At 46.3% G+C, this 27,977-nt stretch overlaps 1 protein-coding gene across 2 annotated transcripts in view; it reads left to right on the plus strand.

The window, feature by feature from the left end:
- Positions 1 to 5,651: 5,651 nt before the first annotated feature.
- The window catches only part of LOC121552515 (estrogen-related receptor gamma-like), a 32,117-nt gene continuing 9,791 nt past the window's right edge, over positions 5,652 to 27,977 (plus strand). The window contains exons 1-5 of one of the 2 annotated variants that reach the window (XM_045211187.1): positions 5,652 to 5,678; positions 5,952 to 6,027; positions 23,706 to 23,951; positions 24,162 to 24,319; positions 25,024 to 25,140. In XM_045211187.1, the coding sequence (XP_045067122.1) occupies positions 5,972 to 6,027; positions 23,706 to 23,951; positions 24,162 to 24,319; positions 25,024 to 25,140 (577 nt within the window). In that variant the 5' untranslated portion in view covers positions 5,652 to 5,678; positions 5,952 to 5,971. Of the gene's footprint in view, positions 5,679 to 5,951; positions 6,028 to 6,507; positions 6,553 to 23,705; positions 23,952 to 24,161; positions 24,320 to 25,023; positions 25,141 to 27,977 lie in introns of those variants that run through there. The other variant, XM_045211188.1, reaches the window with a different exon arrangement.

Here is a 27,977-nt window from a genome sequence, read left to right on the forward strand (position 1 = left end):
ATCACCATGATGTGGAGGCCTTACTGGATTCTGGTAGCCGGGCCACCCTGGTGCGTAAGGATTTGGTGGGCCCAACGTGTCTGACCCCGGGGAAAGTCCTCCCAGTTTCCTGTGTCCATGGGGACACCAGAGAATACCCCATTACTGAACTTACAATGACCAGCACACGGGGAACCATACACACGACGGCGGGGGTGGTTGATTCCCTCCCCGTCCCTGTCCTAATTGGACGAGACTGCCCAGCCTTTTACCCACTCTGGAGAGAGTCTCAGGAGAGGATAACCCGAGTACCTCGGAAACGGAGAGGCAAGACTCATCCTGGGAAGGCTCCGGTGCAATCCTCCGAGTTACTCACTCCCGCCCGGGCTCTGATAGGGATGGCAGGTGCCCAGACCGACACAGAGACGGAGCTACAGAATCTGGACAAAGAACTGTCTGGTCTGAAGGGGACCGCTGAGAGGTATCGTTTGTTAAAGCAACAGTTAGACATGAAGACAGAAGAGTTAGATATCCTCCAGGCTAAACTCCAACAGAGCTCCTTCCATAAGCAACAGGAGGAGCTGGAGAGGCTGCGCAGGACCATCGAGGAGTGTGAGGAGACCCTGCGCAGTAGTAAGGAGGTCCAGAAGAAGGCAGAGGAGAAGTACAAGGTGTTGGAGAACAAGATGAAGAATGCGGAGGCAGAGAGAGAGAAGGAACTGAAAGCTGCTCAACAGAAGCTAAACTCTGCTAAAACCAAGGCTGATGCGTTCAGTAAGAAACTCAAGGAGAGACAACAGGAGGCTGAGTCCCTGGTCCTAGAGGTGGAGGAGTTGAAGAGAGAGCAGGCTGGCAAGCACCACGGCAATGCGGACGCCCTCTCCCGGCGTGATGCCTTCTTCGCTGCCTTTACCCCGACGAGGACGTCGGTCCCGAGGAAGGGGATGTGTGATGTCACGAGAGGCTGTGTCCTGGAGGGACGTTACATCCCCCTGAGGTGGCTGCAAACCCAGACAGCTATGGCTCCATCTGCTGGTATGGTCGGGAACTCCACCCCTCTATGGCCAATCTTCCCACGCAGCTGAAACAGATCAGGAGCTGATGAGCTGAAGGTTTGGAAGGGAAGAGACACACTGAGAGGGAGTGTGTGGGTTGTGAAGAAACACAGTCTCCAAGCTGGGCTCTCGGGAGGACAAGAGTGCTGCACGTCCACTTCCATGAGGAATATAAGGATTTGGAGATACTTACCTTTGGGAAATACTCACCTTTGGATATATGCACCTGTGGGAAATACGTGTGGGACATTTGGAAGGACGTTTTGCTGGGTTGGCCACTAGCTGCAACGTGGAATACAGTAAGACTGGGGAAAAGTTATTTGAGCGAGGGAGAGTTATGATTTTGGATGTGGAAGAGACATCCTTGAACTGTTAAACCTTAAAGAGCCACCAGAGAACAGAATTGTGTTATACTTTCGTTAGTTTCCCAAGACCTTTAATAAAATCCTTGTTTTGGTTGAACCTGGTCTCCTTGCACTACTTGAGCAATCCCGCTGAAAGCTGTGTAGCCTCTCGTGACATCACAGGTCATTGTCATGCTGGAATACCCATCCACAGGGAGTGACACTCTAGATCCAAACTGTTACAGACCTATATCCATCGTGCCCTGCCTTTCGAAAGTTTTTGAAAGCCAAGTTAACAAACAGATCACCGACCATTTCGAATCCCACTGTACCTTCTCCGCTATGCAATCCGGTTTCCGAGCTGGTCATGGGTGCACCTCAGCCCCGCTCAAGGTCCTAAACGATATTATAACCGCGACCGATAATAGACAGTACTGTGCAGCCGTATTCATCGACCTGGCCAAGGCTTCGACTCTGTCAACCACCGCATTCTTATTGGCAGACTAAATAGCCTTGGTTTCTCAAATGACTGCCTCACCTGGTTCACCAACTACTTCTCAGATAGAGTTCAATGTGTCAAATTGGAGGGCATGTTGTCTGGACCTATGGCAGTCTCTATGGGGGTGCCACAGGGTTCAATTCTTGGGCCGACACTTTTCTCTGTGTATATCAATGATGTCGCTCTTGCTGCTGGTGACTCTCAGATCCACCTCTACGCAGACGACACCATTTTGTATACATCTGGCCCTTCATTGGACACTGTGTTAACAAATCTCCAAACGAGCTTCAATGCCATACAACACTCCTTCAGTAGCCTCCAACTGCTCTTAAACACTAGTAAAACTAAATGCATGCTCTTCAATCGAACGCTGCTGGCACCCGCCCACCCGACTAGAATCACTACTCTCGACGGGTCTGACCTAGAGTATGTGGACAACTACAAATACCTAGGTGTCTGGTTAGACTGTAAACTCTCCTTTCAGACTCACATTAAGAATCTCCAATCCAAAGTTAAATCTAGAATCGGCTTCCTATTTCGCAACAAAGCCTCTTTCACTCATGCTGCCAAACATGCCCTCGTAAAACTGACTATCCTACCAGTCCTTGACTTCGGCGATGTCATTTACAAAATAGCCTCCAACACTCTACTCAGCAAATTGGATGTAGTCTATCACAGTGCCATCCGTTTTGTCACCAAAGCCCCATATACTACCCACCACTGTGACCTGTACGCTCTTGTTGGCTGGTCCTCACTACATATTCGTCGCCAAACCCACTGGCTCCAGGCCATCTATAAATCACTGCTAGGCAAATCTTTGCCTTATCTTAGCTCATTGGTCACCATAGCAACACCCACCCGTAGTATGCGCTCCAGCAGGTATATCTCACTGGTCATCCCCAAAGCCAACACCTCCTTTGGCCGCCATCCCTTCCAGTTCTCTGCTGCCAATGACTGAAACGAATTGCAAAAATCTCTGAAGCTGGAGACTCTTTTCTCCCTCACTAACTTTAAGCATCAGTTGTCAGAGCATCTTACCGATCACTGCACCTGTACATAGCCCATCTGAAATTAGCCCACCCAACTACCTCATCCCCATATTGTTATTTATTTTGCTCATTTGCACCCCAGTATCTCTATTTGCACATCATCTCTTGCACATCTATCATTCCAGTGTTAATACTAATTGTAATTATTTTGCACTATAGCCTATTTATTGCCTTACCTCCATAACTTGCTACATTTGCACACACTGTATATATATTTTCTATTGTATTTTTGACTTTATGTTTTGTTTTACCCCATATGTAACACTGTGTTGTTGTTTTTATCACACTGCTTTGCTTTATCTTGGCCAGGTCGCAGTTGTAAATGAGAACTTGTTCTCAACTGGCTTACCTGGTTAAATAAAGGTGAAAGAAAAAAGAAAAAGAAAAAGGAGGTTCTCACCCAAGATTTGACGGTACATGGCCCCGTCCATCGTCCCTTTGATGCAGTGAAGTTGTCCTGTCCCCTTAGCAGAAAAACACCCCCAAAGCATAATGTTTCCACCTCCATGTTTGACGGTGGGGATGGTGTTCTTGGGGTCATAGGCAGCATTCCTCCTCCTCCAAACACGGTGAGTTGAGTTGATGCCAAAGAGCTCCATTTTGGTCTCATCTGACCACAACACTTTCACCCAGTTCTCCTCTGAATCATTCAGATGTTCATTGGCAAACTTCAGACGGGCATGTATATGTGCTTTCTTGACCAGGGGGACCTTGCGGGCGCTGCAGGATTTCAGTCCTTCACGGCGTAGTGTGTTATCAATTGTTTACTTGGTGACTATGGTCCCAGCTGCCTTGAGATCATTGACAAGATCCTCCCGTGTAGTTCTGGGCTGATTCCTCACCGTTCTCATGATCATTGCAACTCCACGAGGTGAGATCTTGCATGGAGCCCCAGGCAGAGGGAGATTGACAGTTCTTGTTGTGTTTCTTCCATTTGCGAATAATCGCACCAACTGTTGTCACCTTCTCACCAAGCTGCTTGGCGATGGTCTTGTAGCCCATTCCAGCCTTGTGTAGGTCTACAATCTTGTCCCTGACATCCTTGGAGAGCTCTTTGGTCTTGGCCATGGTGGAGAGTTTGGAATCTGATTGATTGATTGCTTCTGTTGACAGGTGTCTTTTATACAGGTAACAAGCTGAGATTAGGAGCACTCCCTTTAAGAGTGTGCTCCTAATCTCAGCTCGTTACCTGTATAAAAGACACCTGGGAGCCAGACATCTTTGTGATTGAGAGGGGGTCAAATACTTGTTTCCCTCATTAAAATGCAAATCAATTTATAACATTTTTGACATGCGTTTTTCTGGATTTTTGTTGTTGTTATTATGTCTCTCACTGTTGAAAATAAACCTACCATTAAAATTATAGGCTGATCATTTCTTTGTCAGTGGGCAAACGTACAAAATCAGCAGGGGATCAAATACTTTTTTCCCTCACTGTATGTGTGTCAGTCAGGGAGAGGTCAGAGCTTCATATTAGGCACATTTTAGTGACTGATTATCAGATCTAGGTTTGGTGACGGGGTATCTGTGAGTTAAACAGCTAGGGAGGCTTGCATCACTGAGTTCCTAAACTTATGTCAATCAGGGCTTTAAATAAAGGAAGTCGACGTGCATGTGTGTGTGTGTTTGGGGTTGGGGGTGGTTGGAGGGAGTGCTGTGGCACCTGTTATAAAGTAGGACACGGACACATAGTAACAAACACACACATACACACTCCACACTCCACACTCGCACACGAAGAAATACACACACAACCTAGATAGATGTATGTATAGAATGTCCTTTAGGATCAGATATCATCACAGTAGGACAAAAGCTTTCAGTACTCACTGCCCTCACTACAAACACGCAGGGTTGGCTAGGTTACTTTCTAAATGTAATCCGATACAGTCAATTCAACGTCTATTCCAAGTTGGTTCAACATAATTTAATTGAAATGACGTGGAAACAATGTTGATTCAACCAGTGTGTGCCCAGTGGGTAGTTACCTGTCCAAAATTGTAATCAGTAATGTAACTTTTGGATTACCCAAACTCAGTAACGTAATCTGATTACATTCAGATTACTTTCCCATTAAGCGGCAGAAGACAAAAAGGATATATCAAATGCATTTGGTGTGTCATCATAGTAGTCTATGACTTGTGGTCAGACTCGCTCAGGTGGAAGAAACTTAAACTTGTGCCTTTTTTCAGTGCTGAATTCAATGTCATTGAGAAAACAGAAAGGTCAAAAACAAATTGCAAGCATCCTTTCTCAATTTAAAAGTAATCCAAGATGTAACCATTTAGTTTTTCAAAAGTATCTGTAAACTGATTACAATATTTATGCTGGTAACATAACTGATTACATTTTATTTTAAATCAGATTACATGTAACTGATTACATGTAATCAGTTACTCCCCTACCCTGCAAATACGCACAAACACACACACACATCTCAACTGCAACTCTATTCAAATGTTACAATTCATTTAAATGGTCAGCCTCCCAGGCTGTAATTTACTATTGGAGAATGTTTTCATTAGGACAAAGAGAGATATCCTTACTAGAAATTCCGATTTAGAGTCTGGCTCTCATTGGAGTAGACGGTGGCCAATCAAATGCCGACATTGTGGTCCAGGGGGAGGGGCATCCAAAATAGTACCTGGATATTCATGAGGGCCAGCCCTAGCTTAGAGTGCTCTATCATAGAGCGAGCCACAACAGTTAAGACCTCACTGGCTGGAGTGTCAACACTGCTGCTAGAGGAAAAGTCAGTGAGCGCATGAGAAATAGACACAGATAGAGACAGCGAGACACAGAGAGAGAGAGAGAGAGAGAGAGAGAGAGAGAGAGAGAGAGAGAGAGAGAGAGAGAGAGAGAGAGAGAGAGAGAGAGAGAGAGAGAGAGAGAGACTGTTGCTCCATTGAAAGTGTGTGTTTAAGAGAAAAACTGAGATTGGTAGAGACACAGAGAAAGAGAGTTATAGGGAGACAGACCAACTAAAGAAAGAGAGAGGAAGCTGACAGCGATCTTTGCTCCTCAGAGTATGGTGTCAAAGAGCACATGGATTTAGTGGAGATGTACCTCCCTGAGTGTTTCACCTATCACTCTGACACTGAGTAAGTACATGGACTATTCTGATCAATATTCTGTATGTATATACAACTGACTGTGGAGTGTAAAGAAAGTTAAATAGCACAGTAATGTAATGTTTGCATGTGCACTACGACTTGCTGTCTCGTTCTCAAATTAAGACCTTAGTTTGGGTGTTTTTATTTGCTATTTGGTGTGGTGGCGTCTTCTATGTCAGTACAAGCACATCTGTGTGAAACAGAGGTAGTGGGCTGTCATACAGTATGTAGTTATTTAGGGAACAAGTGTATTTTTACTGAAAAAGAGAGTGTCTGAATGAGAGGATTTTTACTGAAAAAGAGAGTGTTGGAATGAGAGATGAAACCCACGTACCTGCAGTGTGTACGCAGAGCTGAGGGAGTAGATCTGAGAGGGAAAGAGAAGGTGGGAGGGAGGGGAGCAAGAGAGAGTGAAAATGTGAGAGAAGAAAAGGGAGAGTTGGAAGTGAGAGAGAAAGAAGATTAGGAAGTAGAGGCAGATGAGGTGAGGAAAGCACAGTGAAATGTGTGGGGGTGAGTAGAGGATTTAGAGACAGAGCATGCGTTTATGTTTTGTGTAACTATGTGTTGTTGATAGTGTAATTACAGTGAAAATATGTGGTTCTCTGTAGCTCACTTAAAGCTGCAATATGTAACTTTTTGGGTGACCTGAGCAAATTCACATAGAAATGTGTGTTAAAGATCTGTCATTCTCATTGAAAGCAAGTTTAAGAAGCGGTAGATCTGTTCTATGTGCGCTATTTCTATGCTCCCCGTTCTTAAGTTATGTTTTTGTGTCTTTTACTTTCGGTTTTGTACACCAGATTCAAACAGCTGAAAATACAATATTTTTGGTCATAGATGGTACAATGATTCTCCACACTATACTTGCTTGTTTTGTCACATAAACTGAAATTAAGTGGAAATGGTGGAGCGATTTCTGCGTAGTACATCTTTAATAGAACATGGCGCTTGCAATGTCAGGATAGTATGTTCGATTTCCGGGACCACCCATACATAAACTGTTTGTTTGCACGCATGATTGTAAGTCGCTTTGGATAAAAACGTCTGCTAAATGGCATATATAATATACAGGTATAGGAGAAGTGTTACCATGTTTATCCCCTTCCCCAGTCTGTCAAGACATGTTGCGTGCACACTAACCCATCCTGCCCCAACAGCTCTAACCCTTAACTGGTTTGACACAACAGCTCCAACCCTTAACTGGTTTGACACAACAGCTCCAGCCCTTAACTGGTTTGACACAACAGCTCCAGCACTAACTGGTTTGACCCAACAGCTCCAACCCTTAACTGGTTTGACCCAACAGCTCCAACCCTTAACTGGTTTGACCCAACAGCTCCAACCCTTAACTGGTTTGACCCAACAGCTCTAGCCCCTAACTGGTTTGACGCAACAGCTCCAGCCCCTCACTGGTTTGATCCAACAGCTCCAGCCTGTCACTGGTTTGACCAAACAGCTCCAGCCCCTAACTGGTTTGACCCAACAGCTCCAGCACTAACTGGTTTGACTCAACAGCTCCAGCACTAACTGGTTTGACCCAACAGCTCCAGCAACAACTGATTTGACCCAAGCCCACTACACACTTCAACTAAGACTCATCAGTGATGCTAGTGTTTCAGCTCCGGCCTGATACCTCATCTCCTATTGGTCCATTAGGAATCACCATGCACGAGACTCCTTTGACCCAAATCACTGACCAGGGGGTTAGGAGTTAGGGGTTAGGGGCTAATTGAGGAAGTTAAGGAGGATGCATAGCTAGAGTAACCTACATCCACACATACAGTACCAGTCAAATGTTTGGACACACCTACTCATTCCAGGGTTTTTCTTTATTTTTTACTATTTTCTACATTGTAGAATAATAGTGAAGACATCCAAACTATGAAGTAACACATATGGAATCATGTAGTAACCAAAAAAGTGTTAAACAAATGAAAATATATTTTATATTTTATATTTGAGATTCTTCAAATACCCACCCTGTCAGCGCGTGCTGTAGGTGGGTGCAGTGGTGGAATCAAACGCAGGACACAGACGGATAGTCCAACAGACTTTAGTGATCGCCAAACACGGCAATAGGTCAACTCTTGCCCGAAGGCGAAATACGCACGAAGGCGAACAAAACAAAAGCGCACAAACAGGTGCGTAAATACTCCAACAGTGGAGGGAAGCTCAACCGAGCGAAATACAGGAATCACGCCCTATACACGAATGACAAAAATCAATAACACACAACACTAGACAAACACAACGAGAAACTTATAGAACACTAATTAGGCTAAACAAGAACAGGTGTGACAACAAACAGACAAAAGCAAACGAACATGAAACATACAACGGTGGCAGCTAGTATTCCGGAGACAACGAACGCCGAAGCCTGCCCGAACAAGGGAGAGAGGCAGCCTCGGCCGAAACCGTGACAGTACCCCCCTTGGCGCGGCTCCAGACGTGCGCCCGACTCCGGCCTCGGGGACGACCCGGAGGACGCGGAGCAGGGTGCGTCGGGTGCCCACGATGGAATTCCGTCAGGAGAGACGGGTCCAAGATGTCTCTCCTCGGCACCCAGCACCGCTCCTCCCGGACCGTACCCCTCCCACTCCACTAGATACTGGAGACCCCCCATCCGACGTCTCGAATCCAAGATGGACCTCACAGTGTGCGCCGGTGCCCCCTCGATGTCCAATGGGGGGCGGAGGAGTCTCCCTGATCTCACTTTCTTGGAGTGGGCCAGCTACCACCGGCCTGAGAAGGGACACATGGAACGAGGGGTTAATACTTTTATATTCAACAGGCAGTTGTAATTTGTAACACACCTCGTTCAACCTTCCCAGGACTTTAAATGGCCCTACAAACCGCCGACCCAGTTTCCGACAGGGCAGGCGGAGGGGCAGGTTTCTGGTAGAGAGCCAGACTCGATCACCAGGTGCGTACACCGGTCCCTCACTGCGGTGGAGATCGGCGCTCGCCTTATGACGTCGGAGGGCCCGCTGCAGGTGGACGTGTGCAGCGTTCCATGTCTCCTCCGAGCGCCGCGCCCACTCATCCACCGCAGGAGCCTCGATCTGGCTCTGCTGCCAAGGTGCCAGAACCGGCTGGTAACCCAGCACACATTGAAAAGGGGTTAGGTTAGTGGAGGAATGGCGTAGGGAATTCTGGGCCATCTCGGCCCAGGGAACGTACCTTGCCCACTCCTCCGGCCGGTCCTGGCAGTATGTTCTAAGAAACCTACCCACATCCTGGTTCACGCGTTTCCACCTGCCCATTACTCTCCGGGTGGTAACCCGAGGTGAGGCTCACCGAGACCCCCAACCGCTCCATAAAGGCTCTCCAGACCCTGGAGGTAAATTGGGGACCCCGATCAGACACAATATCCTCGGGTACCCCGTAGTGCCGGAACACATGGGTGAATAGTGCTTCGGCGGTTTGCAGGGCAGTAGGAAGGCCCGGCATGGGGAGCAAACGACAGGCCTTAGAAAACCGGTCCACAACGACCAGTATAGTGGTGTTCCCCTGTGAAGGAGGAAGGTCAGTAATGAAATCCACCGAGAGGTGAGACCATGGTCGTTGTGGAACGGGCAGGGGTAGTAACTTACCCCTAGGCAGATGTCTAGGCGCCTTACACTGGGCGCACACCGAGCAGGAGGAAACATAAACCCTCACATCCTTCGCCAACGTGGGCCACCAGTACTTGGCACTAAGACAGTGCACTGTCCGGCCGATACCAGGATGTCCAGAGGAGGGTGACGTGTGAGCCCAATAGATCAATCGATCCCGAACCTCGAGCGGAACGTACTTCCGACCCTCAGGGCATTGCGGTGGACTAGGGTCGGTGCGTAACGCCCGCTCGAGTTCAGCATCGACCTCCCACACTACCGGTGCCACCAGACACGACTCCGGCAGTATGGGGAGTGGGCTCCACGGACCTCTCCTCCGTGTCATACCGCCGAGACAGCGCATCTGCCTTACCGTTCTGTGACCCAGGGATGTACGTGATCTTAAATGTAAACCTGGTCAAGAACATATTCCATCTTGCCTGGCGAGGGTTCAGCCTCCTCGCTGCCCGGATGTACTCCAGGTTACGGTGGTCCGTCAAAATGAGGAAAGGGTGTTGAGCCCCCTCAAGCCAGTGCCTCCACACCTTTAGGGCCTGTACCACGGCTAACAGCTCCCTGTCCCCTACGTCATAGTTCCGCTCCGCCGGACTGAGCTTCTTAGAATAAAAAGCACAGGGGCGGAGTTTAGGTGGCGCGCCAGACCGTTGTGAAAGCACGGCTCCTAGACCGGCCTCTGACGCGTCCCACCTCTACCTGGAACAGCAAAGAGGGATCCGGATGCGCCAGCACCGGGGCCGAGGTAAACAGGTCCTTCAGCCTCCCAAACGCCCTGTCCGCCTCGGCCGACCACTGCAGACGCACCGGACCCCCCTTCAAAAGAGACGTGATGGGAGCTGCCACCTGTCCAAAACCCCGGATAAACCTCCTGTAGTAATTTGCAAACCCCAAAAACTGCTGCACCTCCTTCACAGTGGTTGGTGTTTGCCAATTACGCACGGCTCGACACCCGGTCTACCTCCATCTTCACCCCTGACGCAGACAACTGATACCCCAAAAAGGAGACCGACTCCTGGAAAAACAGACACTTCTCTGCCTTAACATACAGGTCGTGTTCCACCAGCCTCCGCAACACTCGGCGCACCAGGGCCACATGCTCGACACGGGTAGGCGAGTACACGAGAATGTCATCTATGTACACAACCACCCCCTGCCCCTGCATGTCCCCGAAGATCTCATCCACGAATGATTGGAAAACTGACGGAGCGTTCATCAACCCGTATGGCATGACCAGATACTCGTAATGGCCCGAGGTGGTACTAAAGGCTGTCTTCCATTCATCGCCCTCCCTGATGCGCACCAAGTTGTACGCGCTCCTGAGATCTAATTTAGTGAAGAAGCGCGCCCCATGCAATGACTCAGTCATGGTCGCAATCAGCGGGAGTGGATAACTGTACTTCACCGTAATCTGATTGAGACCACGGTAATCGATGCACGGGCGCAAACCACCATCCTTCTTCTTCACAAAAAAGAAACTCTAGGACGCAGGGGAAGTGGAAGGCCGTATGTATCCTTGTCTCAGAGATTCGTCTATGTAGGTCTCCATAGCTTTTTTCTCCTCTTGAGACAGAGGATACACATGGCTCCGTGGGAGCGCAGCTCCTGCCTGGAGGTCTATCGCACAATCTCCCTGCCTATGGGGCGGCAACTGCGTCGCCTCGACTTACTAAACGCAATAGCCAAATCCCCCATACTCAGGGGGAACGTGCAATGCGGGCACCTGGTTTGGACTCTCCACCGAGGTAGCCCCTACGGAAACGCCTAAACATCTACCCACACACTGGGCAGACCACTCCATCAGAGCCCTCTCCTGCCACGAAATAGATGGGTTATGGGTACTCAACCAGGGCATGCCCAGCACCACCGGATACGCAGGAGAGTCAATCAGAAATAGCTGAATCATCTCCTGATGACCCCCCTGCGCACACATCCTAAGTGGCGCAGTGACCTCCCTGATCAAGCCCGCACCCAACGGACGACTATCTAGGGCATGAACGGGAAAGGGACATCAACAGGAAGAAGGGGAATCCCTAAAGCTAAACAAAACTTCTTATCAATAAAATTCCCAGCCGCGCCTGAATCTACCAGCGCCTTATGCTGGGAATGAGGTGCTACCTGTGGAAAACGCACAGGTATACAGAAATGTGCAACAGAGAGCTCTGGGTGAGTGGGGCGCCTACTCACCTGGAAGGAATCCCCAGTGCGGGACCTGTCGTCCTCTCCCCTAGGAGGCCATCCCCAGCACCTAGCCGCGGTGTGTCCTCCCCGACCACAGTTGGTGCAGGGATGGACCCCCTAGTAAGCCGACCCCTCCTCTCTCTAGCGCCAGCGCCCCGAGCTCCATGGGGCACGGCTCGGAGGCGCTGGAGGGTGAAATGGACGGACCCCCTCGGGACGTCCGCGGGTAGCTAGCAGGTTATCCAGCCTGATGGACATGTCGACCAACTGGTCGAACGTGAGGCTGGTGTCCCTACAGGCCAGCTCCCGACGGACGTCCTCTCGTGGACTACATCTGTAGTGATCGACGAGAGCCCGATCATTCCACCCTGCATCTGCCGCTAGAGTCACGGAATTCGAGGGCGAACTCCTGAGCACTCCTCCTCCCCTGCCGGAGGAAGACCAGACGCTCCCCCGCCGCTTTCCCCTCCGGGGGATGGTCAAACACCGCCCTGAAGCGGCGGGAGAACTCCTCGTAGGTTATGGTGTCCGCGTCGATCCTCCTCCACTCCGCGTTGGCCCATTCCAACGCCTTCCCGGACAGGCAGGAGATCAGGGCGGACACGCTCTCATGTCCCGAGGGCGCCGGGTGCACGGTGGCCAGGTACAGCTCCACCTGGAGAAGGGAAACCCTGGCACCCAGCCGCGGTTCCATCGTAAGCCCTCGGGAGCGAGAGTCGGACTCCTCGGGGTTCCGGTGCGGGAATAGGCTGACTGGCCGATGGTGCTGGCAGGGCGGGTGGCGGTGGAGGCGTCCCCCAGCCTCGGATGGTGGTGATCACCTCCTGCAGTGCGGTCCCCATCTGCAGGATCTGGTCACCTTGTTCCCGGACCCTGTCCTCCAGCGTCGCCTGAGCTGCTGCGGCTCCTGCTGATTCCATTTAAAAGGTGTGTTATTCTGTCAGCGCGTGCTGTAGGTGGGTGCAGTGGTGGAATCAAACGCAGGACACAGACGGATAGTCCAACAGACTTTAGTGATCGCCAAACACGGCAATAGGTCAACTCTTGCCCGAAGGCGAAATACGCACGAAGGCGAACAAAACAAAAGCGCACAAACAGGTGCGTAAATACTCCAACAGTGGAGGGAAGCTCAACCGAGCGAAATACAGGAATCACGCCCTATACACTAATGACAAAAATCAATAACACACAACACTAGACAAACACAACGAGAAACTTATAGAACACTAATTAGGCTAAACAAGAACAGGTGTGACAACAAACAGACAAAAGCAAACGAACATGAAACATACAACGGTGGCAGCTAGTATTCCGGAGACAACGAACGCCGAAGCCTGCCCGAACAAGGGAGAGAGGCAGCCTCGGCCGAAACCGTGACACACCCTTTGCCTTGATGACAGCTTTGCACACTCTTGGCATTCTCTCAACCAGCTTCATGAGGTAGTCACCTGGAATGCATTTCAATTAACAAGTGTGCCTTCTTATAAGTTAATTTGTGGAATTTCTTTCCTTCTTAGTGCATTTGAGCCAATCAGTTGTGTTGTGACAAGGTAGGGTATACAGAAGATAGACCTATTTGGTAAAAGACCAAGTCCATATTATGGCAAGAACAGCTCAAACAAGCAAAGAGACACGACAGTCCATCATTACTTTAAGACATGAAGGTCAGTCAATACGGAACATTTCAAGAACTTTGAAAGTGCAGTCGCAAAAACCATCAAGCGCTATGATGAAACTGGCTCTCATGAGGACCGCCACAGGAATGGAAGACCCAAAAACAAAGTATACCCAAATAATCATTTTAATGAGACCTGAATGTATAGTTTTTCTACCCACCTTTTAGTCCTGTAAACAATTTTACACATTCCCTCCCTCCCTCTACTTATTTTTCCTTCCCTGTGTGGGTGTGTGTGTGGGTGTGTGTGTGGGTGTGTGTGTCCCCGGCTCTCTTGTCCTTTTGGTCATCGTCTGTATTGTGACTCTGCTCATTTGAGAGTGAGTGTTGCCTCCTCTCGTTTCTTTTTTCTTTCTTTCTACACACACTGGGTTAGAGCCCTTTCTTTATCTCCCTCTCTGTCTTTCACATTCTCTCTATCTGTCTGCTTCGATGTTTATCCCCCTCTCTCTTTCTGTCTGACCGTCAGTCGTTTCACGCTGCATTTTGCCCTTTGTTTCCAAGGTGCAATTAGAGTTGTTTTGGATACGAGCAGACAGAGGGTTGTACACACACACACACACACAAACACGCACACACACACACACACACACACATACACTGACACACTCACACACAGCCTGTTGTTTTATAATGTTCCTCTGAGTCTGATTTACACCCAGAGTCTATGGGAACTGCGCTGACAGGGCTTTGATGAGCCTTTATGAAGAGCCATAGATTATAGACCTGTCAGGTTAGATACCACACCATGTCTTACCATTCCACTGTAATGCTATTGCATATTGGGGGAATTCTGACCCGAGTTAAGTGCACGTAAATGGAATGTAATTCCCTTTTTATTTCACTTTTCTCTCTTTGCATACTTAAGCATGAGAATAGCATATTCACCCACTATTTGTTTGGGGTGGAGATCACAGTGGAGGTGTGGCGGAGGTGTGTCTACAGATAAGGCCGTGTTCTGACCTTGACTTAATTCCCTAATTATTCCACCACCTTTAAGCGCGAGGAAACCATGAATAAGGTCGAGCGAACCTGCTTGTTCCAAGTGGAAAAAGCATCTACTATCTTTTTTTCAGATAGAATTAACACCATTCTCATTGCACTGTATATATTGATACGAGCTTTTACGCTGCTGCTACAAAGTCACTTTAACTCTACCCACATGTACATATTACCTCAATTACCTCGACTAACCGGTGCCCCCGCACATTGACTCTGTACCGGTACCCCCTGTATATAGCCTTCCTACTGTTATTTTATTTTACTGCTGCTCTTTAATTATTTGCAAATTGTATTTTTTACTTATCTATTTTTTACTTAACACTTTTTTTTAACTTTCTTAAAACAGCATTGTTGGTTAAGGGCTTGTAAGTAAGCATTTCACTGTAAGGTCTATACCTGTTGTATTCGGCACATGTGTCAAATAACATTTTATTTTATTTTATTTGACAAGCGCTAAGTAAATATTTTTTCTTTATGATCCCTGGAGACGAATGTGAAACCAGTCATATTGAAGCAAACCAGAGGTGAAAGTAAAACATGAGCCTATCACAATAAATAAAACAAAATGTCAAGAAAACTGTAGGTTATTATACCATAATGTATCATTAACGCATGTCAGAGGCATGAAAAATGTGTGAATGGACTTGAAAATGGGTGGTATAGCCTACGCTCCAAAATGCGATGTGGTTTGACAAGAACACTTACATTTTGCCAAGGCAGAGATGAGTGGCCGACACCAAGACGCGCGGAAAACAGTGGACGCATAAATTCCAGCCTAATGACAATCGCCAAATGTCATTAAGCCTACACTTTTTGGTGTTTTGTGTAAAATATGGAGGCTGGAAATATGCTGTGAGTCGACGAACATGCACGGGTAGCCTAGTACAGGAGCCCTTTGAAGTTATATTTTGTACAAATAAAAAAAAGGGGGTAGATCAGCTTGAATATTGTAGATACATAAATACATACATATATACATACACATGTATACAGTACCGGCCTCACACTCCTCTTTCTTTTCTGGTTAGAGCCAGTTTGCGCTGTTCTGTGAAGGGAGTAGTACACAGCGTTGTACGAGATCTTCAGTTTCTTGGCAATTACTCGCATGGAATAGCCTTCATTTCTCAGAACAAGAATAGACTGACGAGTTTCAGAAGAAAGTTCTTTGTTTCAGGCCATTTTGTGCCTGTAATCGAACCCACAATTGCTGACTCAATGACACCTTTGTTTTCAAGCCCTGGATTTCTAACCCCTTGAAATTATTGCTGGATCTGATTTTAATAGCTAACATTTCGATGGCCATAATAAATAGATATGCCGACAGTGGACAACCTTATTTTACTCCTCTTGACGGTTTAATATTTTCGGAGAAGTATACATTATTTACTATTTTACACCTAGGGTTACAATACATAACTTTAAAATAATATATATATACAGTGGGGGAAAAAAGTATTTAGTCAGTCACCAATTGTGCAATTGAGGCCTGTAATTTTCATCATAGGTACACGTCAACTATGACAGACAAAATGAGATTTTTTTCTCCAGAAAATCACATTGTAGGATTTTTAATGAATTTATTTGCAAATTATGGTGGAAAATAAGTATTTGGTCAATAACAAAAGTTTCTCAATACTTTGTTATATACCCTTTGTTGGCAATGACACAGGTCAAACGTTTTCTGTATGTCTTCACAAGGTTTTCACACACTGTTGCTGGTATTTTGGCCCATTCCTCCATGCAGATCTCCTCTAGAGCAGTGATGTTTTGGGGCTGTCGCTGGGCAACACGGACTTTCAACTCCCTCCAAAGATTTTCTATGGGGTTGAGATCTGGAGACTGGCTAGGCCACTCCAGGACCTTGAAATGCTTCTTACGAAGCCACTCCTTCGTTGCCCGGGCGGTGTGTTTGGGATCATTGTCATGCTGAAAGACCCAGCCACGTTTCATCTTCAATGCCCTTGCTGATGGAAGGAGGTTTTCACTCAAAATCTCACGATACATGGCCCCATTCATTCTTTCCTTTACACGGATCAGTCGTCCTGGTCCCTTTGCAGAAAAACAGCCCCAAAGCATGATGTTTCCACCCCCATGCTTCACAGTAGGTATGGTGTTCTTTGGATGCAACTCAGCATTCTTTGTCCTCCAAACACGACGAGTTGAGTTTTTACCAAAAAGTTCTATTTTGGTTTCATCTGACCATATGACATTCTCCCAATCCTCTTCTGGATCATCCAAATGCACTCTAGCAATCTTCAGACGGGCCTGGACATGTACTGGCTTAAGCAGGGGACACGTCTGGCACTGCAGGATTTGAGTCCCTGAGCGGCGTAGTGTGTTACTGATGGTAGGCTTTGCTAATTTGGTCCCAGCTCTCTGCAGGTCATTCACTAGGTCCCCCCCGTGTGGTTCTGGGATTTTTGCTCACCGTTCTTGTGATCATTTTGACCCCACGGGGTGAGATCTTGCGTGGAGTCCCAGATCGAGGGAGATTATCAGTGGTCTTGTATGTCTTCCATTTCCTAATAATTGCTCCCACAGTTGATTTCTTCAAACCAAGCTGCTTACCTATTGCAGATTCAGTCTTCCCAGCCTGGTGCAGGTCTACAATTTTGTTTCTGGTGTCCTTTGACAGCTCTTTGGTCTTGGCCATAGTGGAGTTTGGAGTGTGACTGTTTGAGGTTGTGGACAGGTGTCTTTTATACTGATAACAAGTTCAAACAGGTGCCATTAATACAGGTAACGAGTTGGAGGACAGAGGAGCCTCTTAAAGAAGAAGTTACAGGTCTGTGAGAGCCAGAAATCTTGCTTGTTTGTAGGTGACCAAATACTTATTTTCCACCATAATTTGCAAATAAATTCATAAAAAATCCTACAATGTGATTTTCTGGATTTTTTTTTCTCAATTTGTCTGTCATAGTTGACGTGTACCTATGATGAAAATTACAGGCCTCTCTCATCTTTTTAAGTGGGAGAACTTGCACAGTTGGTGGCTGACTAAATACTTTTTTTCCCCACTGTATATATATATAAATTCCAGTCGTACTTTATCAAAAGCCTTTTCAAAGTCAGCTATGAATACCAGGCCTGGTTTCCCAGATTTTTCAAAGTGTTCTATTGTTTCCAGTACTTGTCTTATATTATCTCCAATGTATCGTCCATGTAAAAAACCTGTCTGATTAGGATGAATAATATCCGACAATACCTTTTTAATTCTATGCGCTATGCATTTTGCTAGAATTTTTGCATCACCACAACACTGAAGTGTAAGGGGCCTCCAATTTTTTTAATGGACTGGATCTTTATATTTACCACTTGGATCATGTTTCAGTAATAATGAAATCAGACCTTCTTATTGAGCATCTGATAATCTACAATTTTTATAAGAGTGGTTAGGAGACCCAAGCTATATGCTTCTGTAGGGCCCACATTTTAAAATGTTATAATTATGTATGCCCTGGCTTTTCCCTGTTTTATTTGACCATTTCTATCATGTTAAATATTAGCCACTATCGGGAGACACCGTCAGTAATACCCACATGCATTTATAAGTGTCACTTTAGTGTTTGTTTCCTTCATTTTGTAGCCTACATTTTGCATTGTTCCATTCCATTTACCTTTCTTTCCTATGTCATGCCCGTGCCATTGTTCCTGAGCGTCGCTAGCATTAGTGGATCATATTAGGCTAACGTTGTGCAATAATCCTATTTGAATCATTATGGAACTCAGACCACACTAAAACTGGAGCGTAGTGTACAGTTCACGATGACTGGACCGTTGTCATACAGTTCGAGGGTAGATTTTAGGAAATATTGTTCAATCTCTATTGTACACTTTTTTCACCTTTCAATATTTCATGGATTGAACAATTGAATATGGCAATTTTCAGGATGAGTCAAACCACTATTTTTGATTTACCAATATATTTTGTGCATAAAGGCTCTCCAAACCATTTTTTATTTATTATTCATAAATACTTTCCTAACCCTAAATAATATACGAGATCTAAGTATTTTTAAATCTACCAATTGGTGCTAAAAAGGAGGCAAAGAGTATCCTACCAACAGGACATTAAAAACTGCAACCAGAAGCCATGGATTACAGGCAACATCCGCACCAAGCTAAAGGCTAGAGCTGCCACTTTCAAGGAGCGGGACACTAATCTGGACGCTTATAAGAAATCCCGCTACGCACTCAGACGAACCATCAAACAGGCAATACAGGACTAAGATTGAATCATACTACACCGGCTCTGACGCTCGTCGAATGTGGAATGGCATGCAAACTATTACGGACTACAAAGGGAAACCCAGCCGCGAGCTGCCCAGTGACGTGAGCCTACCAGATGAGCTAAATGCCTTTTATGCTCGCTTCGAGGCAAGCAACACTGAAGTGTGCATGAGAGCATCAGCTGTTCCGGACGACTGTGTGATCACGCTCTCGGTAGCCGATGTGAGCAAGATCTTTAAACAGATCAACATTCACAAAGCCGCGGGGCCAGACGGATTACCAGGACGTGTACTCAAAGCATGTGTGGACCAACTGGCAAGTGTCTTCACTGACATTTTCAACCTCTCCCTGACCGAGTCTGTAATACCTACATGTTTCAAGCTGACCACCATAGTCCCTGTGCCCAAGGAAGCAAAGGTAACCTGCCTAAATGATTACCACCCTGTAGCACTCACGTCGGTAGCCATGAAGTGCTTTGAAAGGCTGGTCATGGCTCACATCAACACCATCATCCCGGAAACCCTAGACCCACTCCAATTCACATACCGCCCCAACAGATCCACAGATGACACAATCTCAATCGACTCCACACTGCCCTCTCCCACATGGACAAAAGGAACACCTATGTGAGAATGCTGTTCAATGACTACAGCTCAGCGTTCAACACCATAGTGCCCACAAAGCTCATCAATAAGCTAAGGACCCTGGGACTAAACACCTCCCTCTGCAACTGGATCCTGGACTTCCTGACGGGCCACCCCCAGGTGGTAAGGGTAGGCAACAACACATCTGCAATGCTGATCCTCAACACTGGGGCCCCTCAGGTGTGAGTGCTTAGTCCCCTCCTGTACTCCCTGTTCACCCACGACTGCGTGGCAAAACACGACTCCAACACCATCATTAAGTTTGCTGACGACACAACAGTGGTAGGCCTGATCACCGACAATGAAGAGACAGCCTATAGGGAGGAGGTCAGAGACCTGGCAGTGTGGTGCCAGGACAACAACCTCTCCCTCAATGTGAGCAAGACAAAGGAGCTGATCATGGACTACAGGAAAAGGCGGGCCTAACAGGCCCCCATTAACATCGACAGGGCTGTAGTGGAGCGGGTCGAGAGTTTCAAGTTCCTTGGTGTCCACATCACCAACAAACTATCATGGTCCAAACACACCAAGACAGTCGTGAAGAGGGCACGACAACACCTTTTCCCCCTCAGGAGACTGAAAAGATTTGGCATGGGTCCCCAGATCCTTAAAAAGTTCTACAGCTGCACATCGAGAGCATCCTGACCGGTTGCATCACCGCCGGCGGTGTCAGAGTAAGACTCCAGTCACCCAAGTCATAGACTGTTCTCTCTGCTACCGCATGGCAAGCGGTACCGGAGTGCCAAGTCTAGAACCATAAGGCTCCTTAACAGCTTCTACCCCCAAGCCAGTAGACTGCTGAACAATTCATCAAATGGCCAACCGGACTATTTACATTGACACCTCCCCCCTCCCTTTGTTTTTACACTGCTGCTACTTATTATCAATGCATAGTCACTTTACCCCTACCTAAATGTACAAATTACCTCAACTAACCTGTACCCCCGCACATTGACTTGGTACCGGTACCCCCTGTATATAGCCTCGTTATTGTTATTTTATTGTGTTACTTTTTTATTTCATTAAATTTTTTAAGCATTTCACGGTAAGGTCTACACCTGTTGTATTCTGCACATTTGACAAATACAATTTGATTTGAAATACCGTGTATTTATATGGCTTTCTTTCATTGATTCCTAGTATTCTGAACCGTTCTCTCCATATATTCTAGTGAGCCTGTCAAGAAAATTCTAATTCAAGGTACACCAAATTTAAAGGGATGGCTTTAGATTAAATTTACTAAAAACCCTACTAAATGAAAACTCCACGAGAAAATCTGTTGGCCAGCAAGTAGGAGGGTTTTCTGCGGTTTAATTAAATGTATTCAGCGTGCGCAAGGGAACCACGCCTGCAAAGCCTGTTAAGCACCTTCATAAGGTAAGTCAGAATACCAACTACTGAGAAGTGCGTAGGAAAGGCGTGCGTAGGAAAGGCGTACATTTCCTAAGTCATCGGGCCCTATGAGAGAAAATTCTATGGCCACCAAGTAATTGGAGAATGCCTTAATTCAGGTCTGTGGGCAGCTGACACAGCAACATCTACCTGTGTGATAGATAGCTGATGAGAGAACAAACTGGTTCCTTCACACTCCCTTGTCCTCTGCCAGCTTTGTTGGACCACTTCGGAGGGAACAATATATTAGTTTATCCATTTTAGAGCTGAAGTAGAATAAGGTTGAAGTTTGAATGACAGAGGTGTCTCTCTCTCTCTTTCTCTCTCTATTTCTTTCAATGTCTCTCTCTCTGTGGATTTCGAGGGGCGATAGAGCGTGGTCATGGTTGACTCTGGTGATGTTTAGGGCAGCCAGATACTTTGCCTACCAAATGAGTGGTGGTCATGACCGTGTGGATTTACATGGCAGGAACAGAGCTTGGGTTCCACCACACAGACAGGGAGTTTGTGAGTGATTTTAAAGAGCGACTGCCTTTGAAAAGCAACGAATCCCTTTGAAAACGGCCTATTTGATATCAATATGAGTCAGAAACAGTTATTCTAGTGTCAAAATTGACTACAAAGTGTAATTAGGATAATTTTGGTCATAAAGTCAGTCTCGTCTAAAACAGAGTTTGTAACATCCGTGCGTCACAACGGATAAAGGAAGGTTGGGTTTTGATTTGACAATATCCATTTGCCCACTAATATGGGGTGAACAGCTGCGGTGATTGTTCTCTTTCCAATAGTATAGACAGTGAGGCAGATCTGCCCAGCAGCTCCGACTTTGTTTACATAAGACAACACGTTGCAAATGTCTTTATTTTAGGAATACTGCACCAAACACCTTAGTTAGATTTCTTGAGTTATCTTAGATTCATAGAGTACCACAGTATGAGTCATAATACCCATAAAACCTAGCGGTCAAATAAGGAAATGGTTCCAATCGTTTTTCCACCATACATTTTTCCCATAAAGGATTTTAGAAACACTTAAAATAAGGGCTGTGTTTCATGTAGGCTTACCCTGGCATGACATTTTGATAACTGTGTAAATCTCTCTTGGACAAGGTGACTTTTATCAATATATTCGCCTGTATTTACCCCCCCAAAATGAAATGCTAATTAGCTCCTTATGTGGCTATCATAAAGAACTACAAATGCCATGATGATCTGGACGAGACTGCCGAATCGAGGCAAAGGTAAGAATCTCTGGATTAACTGTCTAATGTCAGCAAAATTTAGGAATTAATAAATTGGCTACGTTTCTTTAAATTGACAATTCTGCGAACTGTCTTGTGCATGTTTTAAATTGACACAACACCTGTTCGCAAAGGTGTCAGCTAGAAATGACGTGCAGGAGCTTGCAGGGATTTTTAGTCTTGAATGATGTCTACTTTGATGCTAATGAGCATTTTCGAATCTGAGAGAAAATAGAGACAAATATATTGATATAAGTCACTTTGTCCGAGAGAGATTTACATGGTTATCAAAACGTCACACCAGGGTAAGCTTACACGAAACACAGCCCTTATTTTCTATGTTAAAAAAATTCCCTATGGGAAAAATGAATGGTGGAAAAACAATTGGAACCATTTCCCTGTTTGACCGTTAGGTTTTATGGGTATTATGACACCTCCACTGTGGAGCTTTATTCTGGGGATTTTCAGGACGTGAAATAGGCTTCCCCGTCTAATCTCATGGAGGACAAACATCCTTAACCAAATGCAGAATCGGTCAGGAAACACAACTCCATGACTGAAATCTTGTTTTTCTAATGAGCAACAGAAAAACACACGTGCCAATTGGCGTGTTCAGTGGCTCTTTGATGGCAAGCGAGCATGTGTGAGTGTTTGAGTGTTTACGATGACACAAGGCCACTTTTGAAAAAATGTGAATGAAGTATGTACAGTGTGTGTGCTAGCCAATGGCCACATGGGTCAGCACAGCATTTAAACATGCATGTAAACGCCATATGTTTTGGAATACTTTCACGTACACTGTAGGTATCAGTTAATCTAAAATAAGAATAAGTGTGCCCAGTTCCTGGACCACATGACAACATTAGTGTCTATTCTGCTCTTATCTCTCACATGGGCAGGCTCATCTGTGCTTTAACATGCATGAATGTAGGGGGATGAACACCCATCCATACAGTAGAATGTGAAAACACATGGCGTACAGTTTGAACAATCCCATTAACATACGGCACTAGCATACAAACACAGTACATTCCTAAAATGAATACCTCTACAACTCTCAACTTGACAGAGCTGGAATTCTGATGAAAATACTTGGCTTTTGGTAACTGAACACAATGGGTAATATTTACTGCATCATACCTTCACCAAGAGATCTGTGAGAATAAACCTCTGGGCCAGAATCTTTGTTTTGGTTTCCATATGTTTGCCTACGCAATCTCCTGTTGTCATAACAAGTTGGTCTAATAGACCCCAGCTTTGCATATGTGGGAAACTGCAAACGGCTGGGTGGGTGAGCGTGGAGATGGATGGATAGATAGACAAACAGAGAGATAAAGGGATCAGGAGAGAGGGATAGGGGTAGGAGGCACAGAGGAAGAGGGAGAGAGTGACAGAGAATGGAGAGAGGGGGAGACGGTTCCTACCCTTTTTCTTTTTGTCCCTGTGATAGAGTAAGGGAAAGGGGGAGGGGGAATGTGTGATGGAAGATGGTTGGTTATCAGTGTGTATGTGGTCAGAACAGGTATGAGATTGTATGGGTGGGTGTATTTGTGTAGGTCTGCATAGAGGTCAAGTGTTCTAACTGACCGATAGATCTAGACAGAAAGGATATCTTACACACATCCAAGCCAATGTACCACCCATTATGTTAACAGATGTTACCATAAATGAATCCCCTTTCCTCCTGTCAGGCTCCTGGGCAGGATGTCTGTGAGGGGCTTGGACCACCCCTGTCCCCCCATAAAGCGCGAGCCCTCCAGCCCCAGCCCCAGCTTCCAGGGGGACAGCCCATCCCAACCCAGCCCTGAGGGCTCCTCCTCAGACACCAACTCCAGCTTTGGTCTCCTGGGCAAGAGTCACAACCACACCAACGGCTTGGACTCACCAGGGCTCTATGGACACACAGCGGGCATGGGGAACAATGGCACAGCCAACAGGTGTGTGTGTCTTTTTGTCTGTGTGTGTGTGTGTGTGTGTGTGTGTAGGGCTTTATGCTTGGGTGCATGTACCATATACAGTATGTGTGTCTAACCCCTTTCTCACTCTCTCTCTCTCTCTCTCTCTCTCTCTCTCTCTCTCTCTCTCTCTCTCTCTCTCTCTCTTGTCTCTCTCTCTCTCTCTCTGTCTCTCTCTCTCTCTCCCTTCAGGCGGTTTGGTGGTGAGGATGGCCAGGTGAAGTGTGAGTTCTTGCTGGATTCTGTGGCTAAGAGGCTGTGTCTGGTGTGTGGAGATGTGGGGTCAGGGTACCACTACGGAGTGGCCTCCTGTGAGGCCTGCAAGGCTTTCTTCAAGAGGACCATCCAGGGTAAGACACAATAATTAATAGAAACAATGGGGTTAAGAGTTCACCTGAAGTGCCCACGTGTGTTACAGTATATATGGACAGACACCAGAGGTGTATTGCTTTGTACTGATAAACTTGCAGTAGGCTGATAAGTTCCCAGCCCCTGTTTTAGTATCAACACCTGATCAACTCTAAGGACGCAAGCTTACAGGTTCCGTTACAGGTTGTGTGTGTTTGTATGTGTGTCTCATCCATATGTTTGCAGCATATTGTGTGGGGGTTTTAATGTGATTGTCTGTGACTGTGCGTGTTCCAGAGGCATGGCCCTCGCGTGGTAAGACCAGCTTTAGGCTCCTTAAGCCGCCTCCACATGCAAATGGCTCAAAGTTCATACCTGGATGGCTGCCAGATCAAATGCTTACATTAGATCTGATGATCAGGTGATCAGATGCTTCCTGATTTTAATAGGATGTGGCAGCTCAGAGTGCTCCTGATTAGCTGACTTCCAGGAAAGTTTCCTGGTTTTCCTCATTGGAGTTTCCTGTGTCTTTTCAGCATCTTGTTTGTTTTGAAGTGGTTGAATGAACGGTTTTAGACGTGATAGAGAACATTGTCCCCTTTTATTGACTGGCTTTCTGTCTCTCAATCTCTCCCCTCTCTGTCTTTACATGTTTCTCTCTATTTCGCTCTATCTATCCCCCCTCTCCTTTCTTTCCCACCCACAGGTAACATCGAGTACAGCTGCCCGGCCACCAGTGAGTGTGAGATCACCAAGCGGAGGAGGAAGTCGTGTCAGTCCTGTCGCTTCATGAAGTGTCTCAACGTGGGCATGATGAGAGAAGGTGAGGAAGGAACTTCTCTACTCCTCTATGTACCTTTAAATATAAACTGAGCATAGAAAACATTATGAAGGGGAGGAGACAGGTTAAAGAATAATATTTCAACCTTGAGACAATTTTGACATGGATTGTGTATGTGTGCCATTCAGAGGGTGAATGGGCAAGACAACATATTTAAGTGCCTTTAAACGGGGTATAGTAGTAGGTGCCAGGCACACTGGTTTGAGTGTGTCAAGAACTGCAATGCTGCTGGGTTTTTCACTTTTAACACTTTCCTGTGTGTATCAAGAATGGTCCACCACCCATGGGACATCCAGCCAACTTGACACAACTGTCGGAAGCATTTGAGTCAACATGGGCCAGCATCCCTGTGGAACACTTTTGACACCTTGTAGAGTACATGCCCTGATGAATTGAGGCTGTTCTGAGGGCAAAAGGGGGGTCAACTCAATATCAGGAAGGTGTTCCGGTGTTCCTAATGTTTGGTATACTCGGTGTACACAATCCATGTCTCAATTGTCTCAAGGCTTAAAGATCCTTCTTTAACCTGTCTTCTCCCCTTCATCTACACTGATTGAGGGGATTTTAACAATCGACATAAATAAGGGATCATAGCTTTCACCTGGATTTACCTGGTCAGTCTATGTCATGGAAAGAGCAGGTGTTCATAATGTTTCTATATCCCAATGGATCTTTATCTATTCAGTCTTATAACCGTGTTTTAATACAATGAAGAGAAAGAAACTAAAAATCAAGATCTAGGATATCTTTGAAGTAAAGACAACAGGTCTCCATACATTGGCAAATCTATTAGTGTAGAGGGAGTCTGGATCTACAGAGGGAAATGTAATCCCTTTGCCTGTTAAACAGGTCCAGCCCCTTAGTGCCTGCTAGTGTTACTGCTCAGTGTTCATGTATGGTGTTAGCAGAACAATGCCCAGTGTCTCTATAGGACGCTACTGGCTACGATACCTCTGAAATAGAAAATGGCTGTCTGCCAGAGTATGTGTGTGTGAACGTGTGTGTCTATCATTCTCTTTCTCTCCGACATACAGTCTCTTTTCCAATTTGTCACACTACTCACACATGCACAGAATAGAAATAGATTATCTAGAACAACAGACATATCTTACATTCTACATCTATGGCCCCCAGAGACTCTGGAGAGTTTTATAGTTAGTGTCTGGTGCAGCGGTCTCATGGTCTTGTGGTCTTGTGGTCAAGACTGAAGTGTGTGGCTGCCGGTGACATATTGTTGGCCAGATATAGAAGTGACCCAAAAAGGCAAAGCTTCACTGTATGAACCACTTATTGAAGGCTGCGTGTGAGCAACCGACAGCTGTTTATCAAATAAGAGGGGGAGGAGTGAGAGAAAGAGAGAGGATAGAGAGAGAGAAGGAAAGAGAGTTTACTGCCACCTGCTCCCTCCCCCTTCAGCTCATCAGCTTTGATTTAATCATCCGTCAACCAGGGTGACAAGGACCCAACATCTGTTTACGGTCACCCTGTGTGTTTGTATGTGTACGAGCGTGTGCTCGTGCGTGCATGTGTCTCCTTTTTTAATTAGCTTATTTTTAATAGGGGAAGGGCATCTCCAGCACCCAGCCCTGGCTCCTATAGCAATGCCCCCCCCGCTCCCACCCCCCACCCCCCTCGTAAATTCGTCCAGATGCCTTGTGGGATTTCTGGACCTCCATGAAATGTGAACCGTGCCTCGTAACTCCCATCGTAACCCCCCCTGGTAGCGGTTCTCGCAACGTGCCTCATCGTGCCTGGTAACGCCCCTCTTCCTCTGGGGGGCTGCAGTAAAGGTAGAGACAGAGTGGTGTGACTTTTAACAGGGGAGAGAGGTGCATGTCAGCACAACACACAGCTAAAGGATAGAAACCCTTGGTCTAGAATAGAGACCTGGATAGAAGTTGATTGAGCACGGAATCAGTGTTCCGTTTCACAATTCAGTAGGGCAGTGGACTGACAAATATTCTAATTGTTCCACTACTTGGAACACTGTTCTTACCTCATGTGGTTAAACCAGAAAAAATACTTTATGCATACTCTCTCCCCAGAGCAGTGTGCATCTATGAGGTTTGTCCTAATCATATCACATAGCACTAATCACATGGAAGACAATCTAAGTTCTGGTCACACCGTTGAAATAGAATGAGTAGAATTCTAATGATATAGGTAAGGCTTGACCTTATTATATACACAAAAATAGCTCCATTCTTTAGTTTGTTTATCTCTTTAAAGAATAAGAGCTTTTGACGTCCTTTCATGACCCAGAGCCTGACTAACAAGCTTGCAGTAGGCTAATAAGGAAGGGCATTCGTTGACATCAGACCATTATCCGAAGCAGCTTAGGATAGTTCCTCAGTCAGTGGCTTTTCTACTACACATACAGTACATGCAGACGGCTATATGTGCCGGGTCTCTCCCAGGGGGAAATTATGTCATGTAGAATGGTGATCCGGGTCAGTTTTCTTGTGCTCAGTGGATATCCGTGCTCTTGATCCTGCCGGGTGTGTTTTGGGAATGTGTAAAGCCCCCTTCGAAGGGTGCAGGGGGACTTCAAACAGGGGTGAGGGCAGAGGGGAGAGGGGAGGGGGGAGGGGAAGTGACCCAACACCCGCCTCCTTATTGGAACCCTCAGATCTCTCCGACACAGAGAGATGTAGAGTGTAGAATGTGTGTCTGTGTATGTATGTGTGTGTGTGTGTGTCTGTATGTGTTTGTACACTGTTATCCTTCAGGGCTATTCTTGTCCCTTTGGTTGTCAGCACATTCCTCTCTGAAGAGTTACACTTAGCTCAGATGCCTATGTTTAACTCTTTGACCATCCT

This window comes from Coregonus clupeaformis, chromosome 36 (assembly GCF_020615455.1).
Source record: "Coregonus clupeaformis isolate EN_2021a chromosome 36, ASM2061545v1, whole genome shotgun sequence".
NCBI lineage: Eukaryota > Metazoa > Chordata > Actinopteri > Salmoniformes > Salmonidae > Coregonus > Coregonus clupeaformis.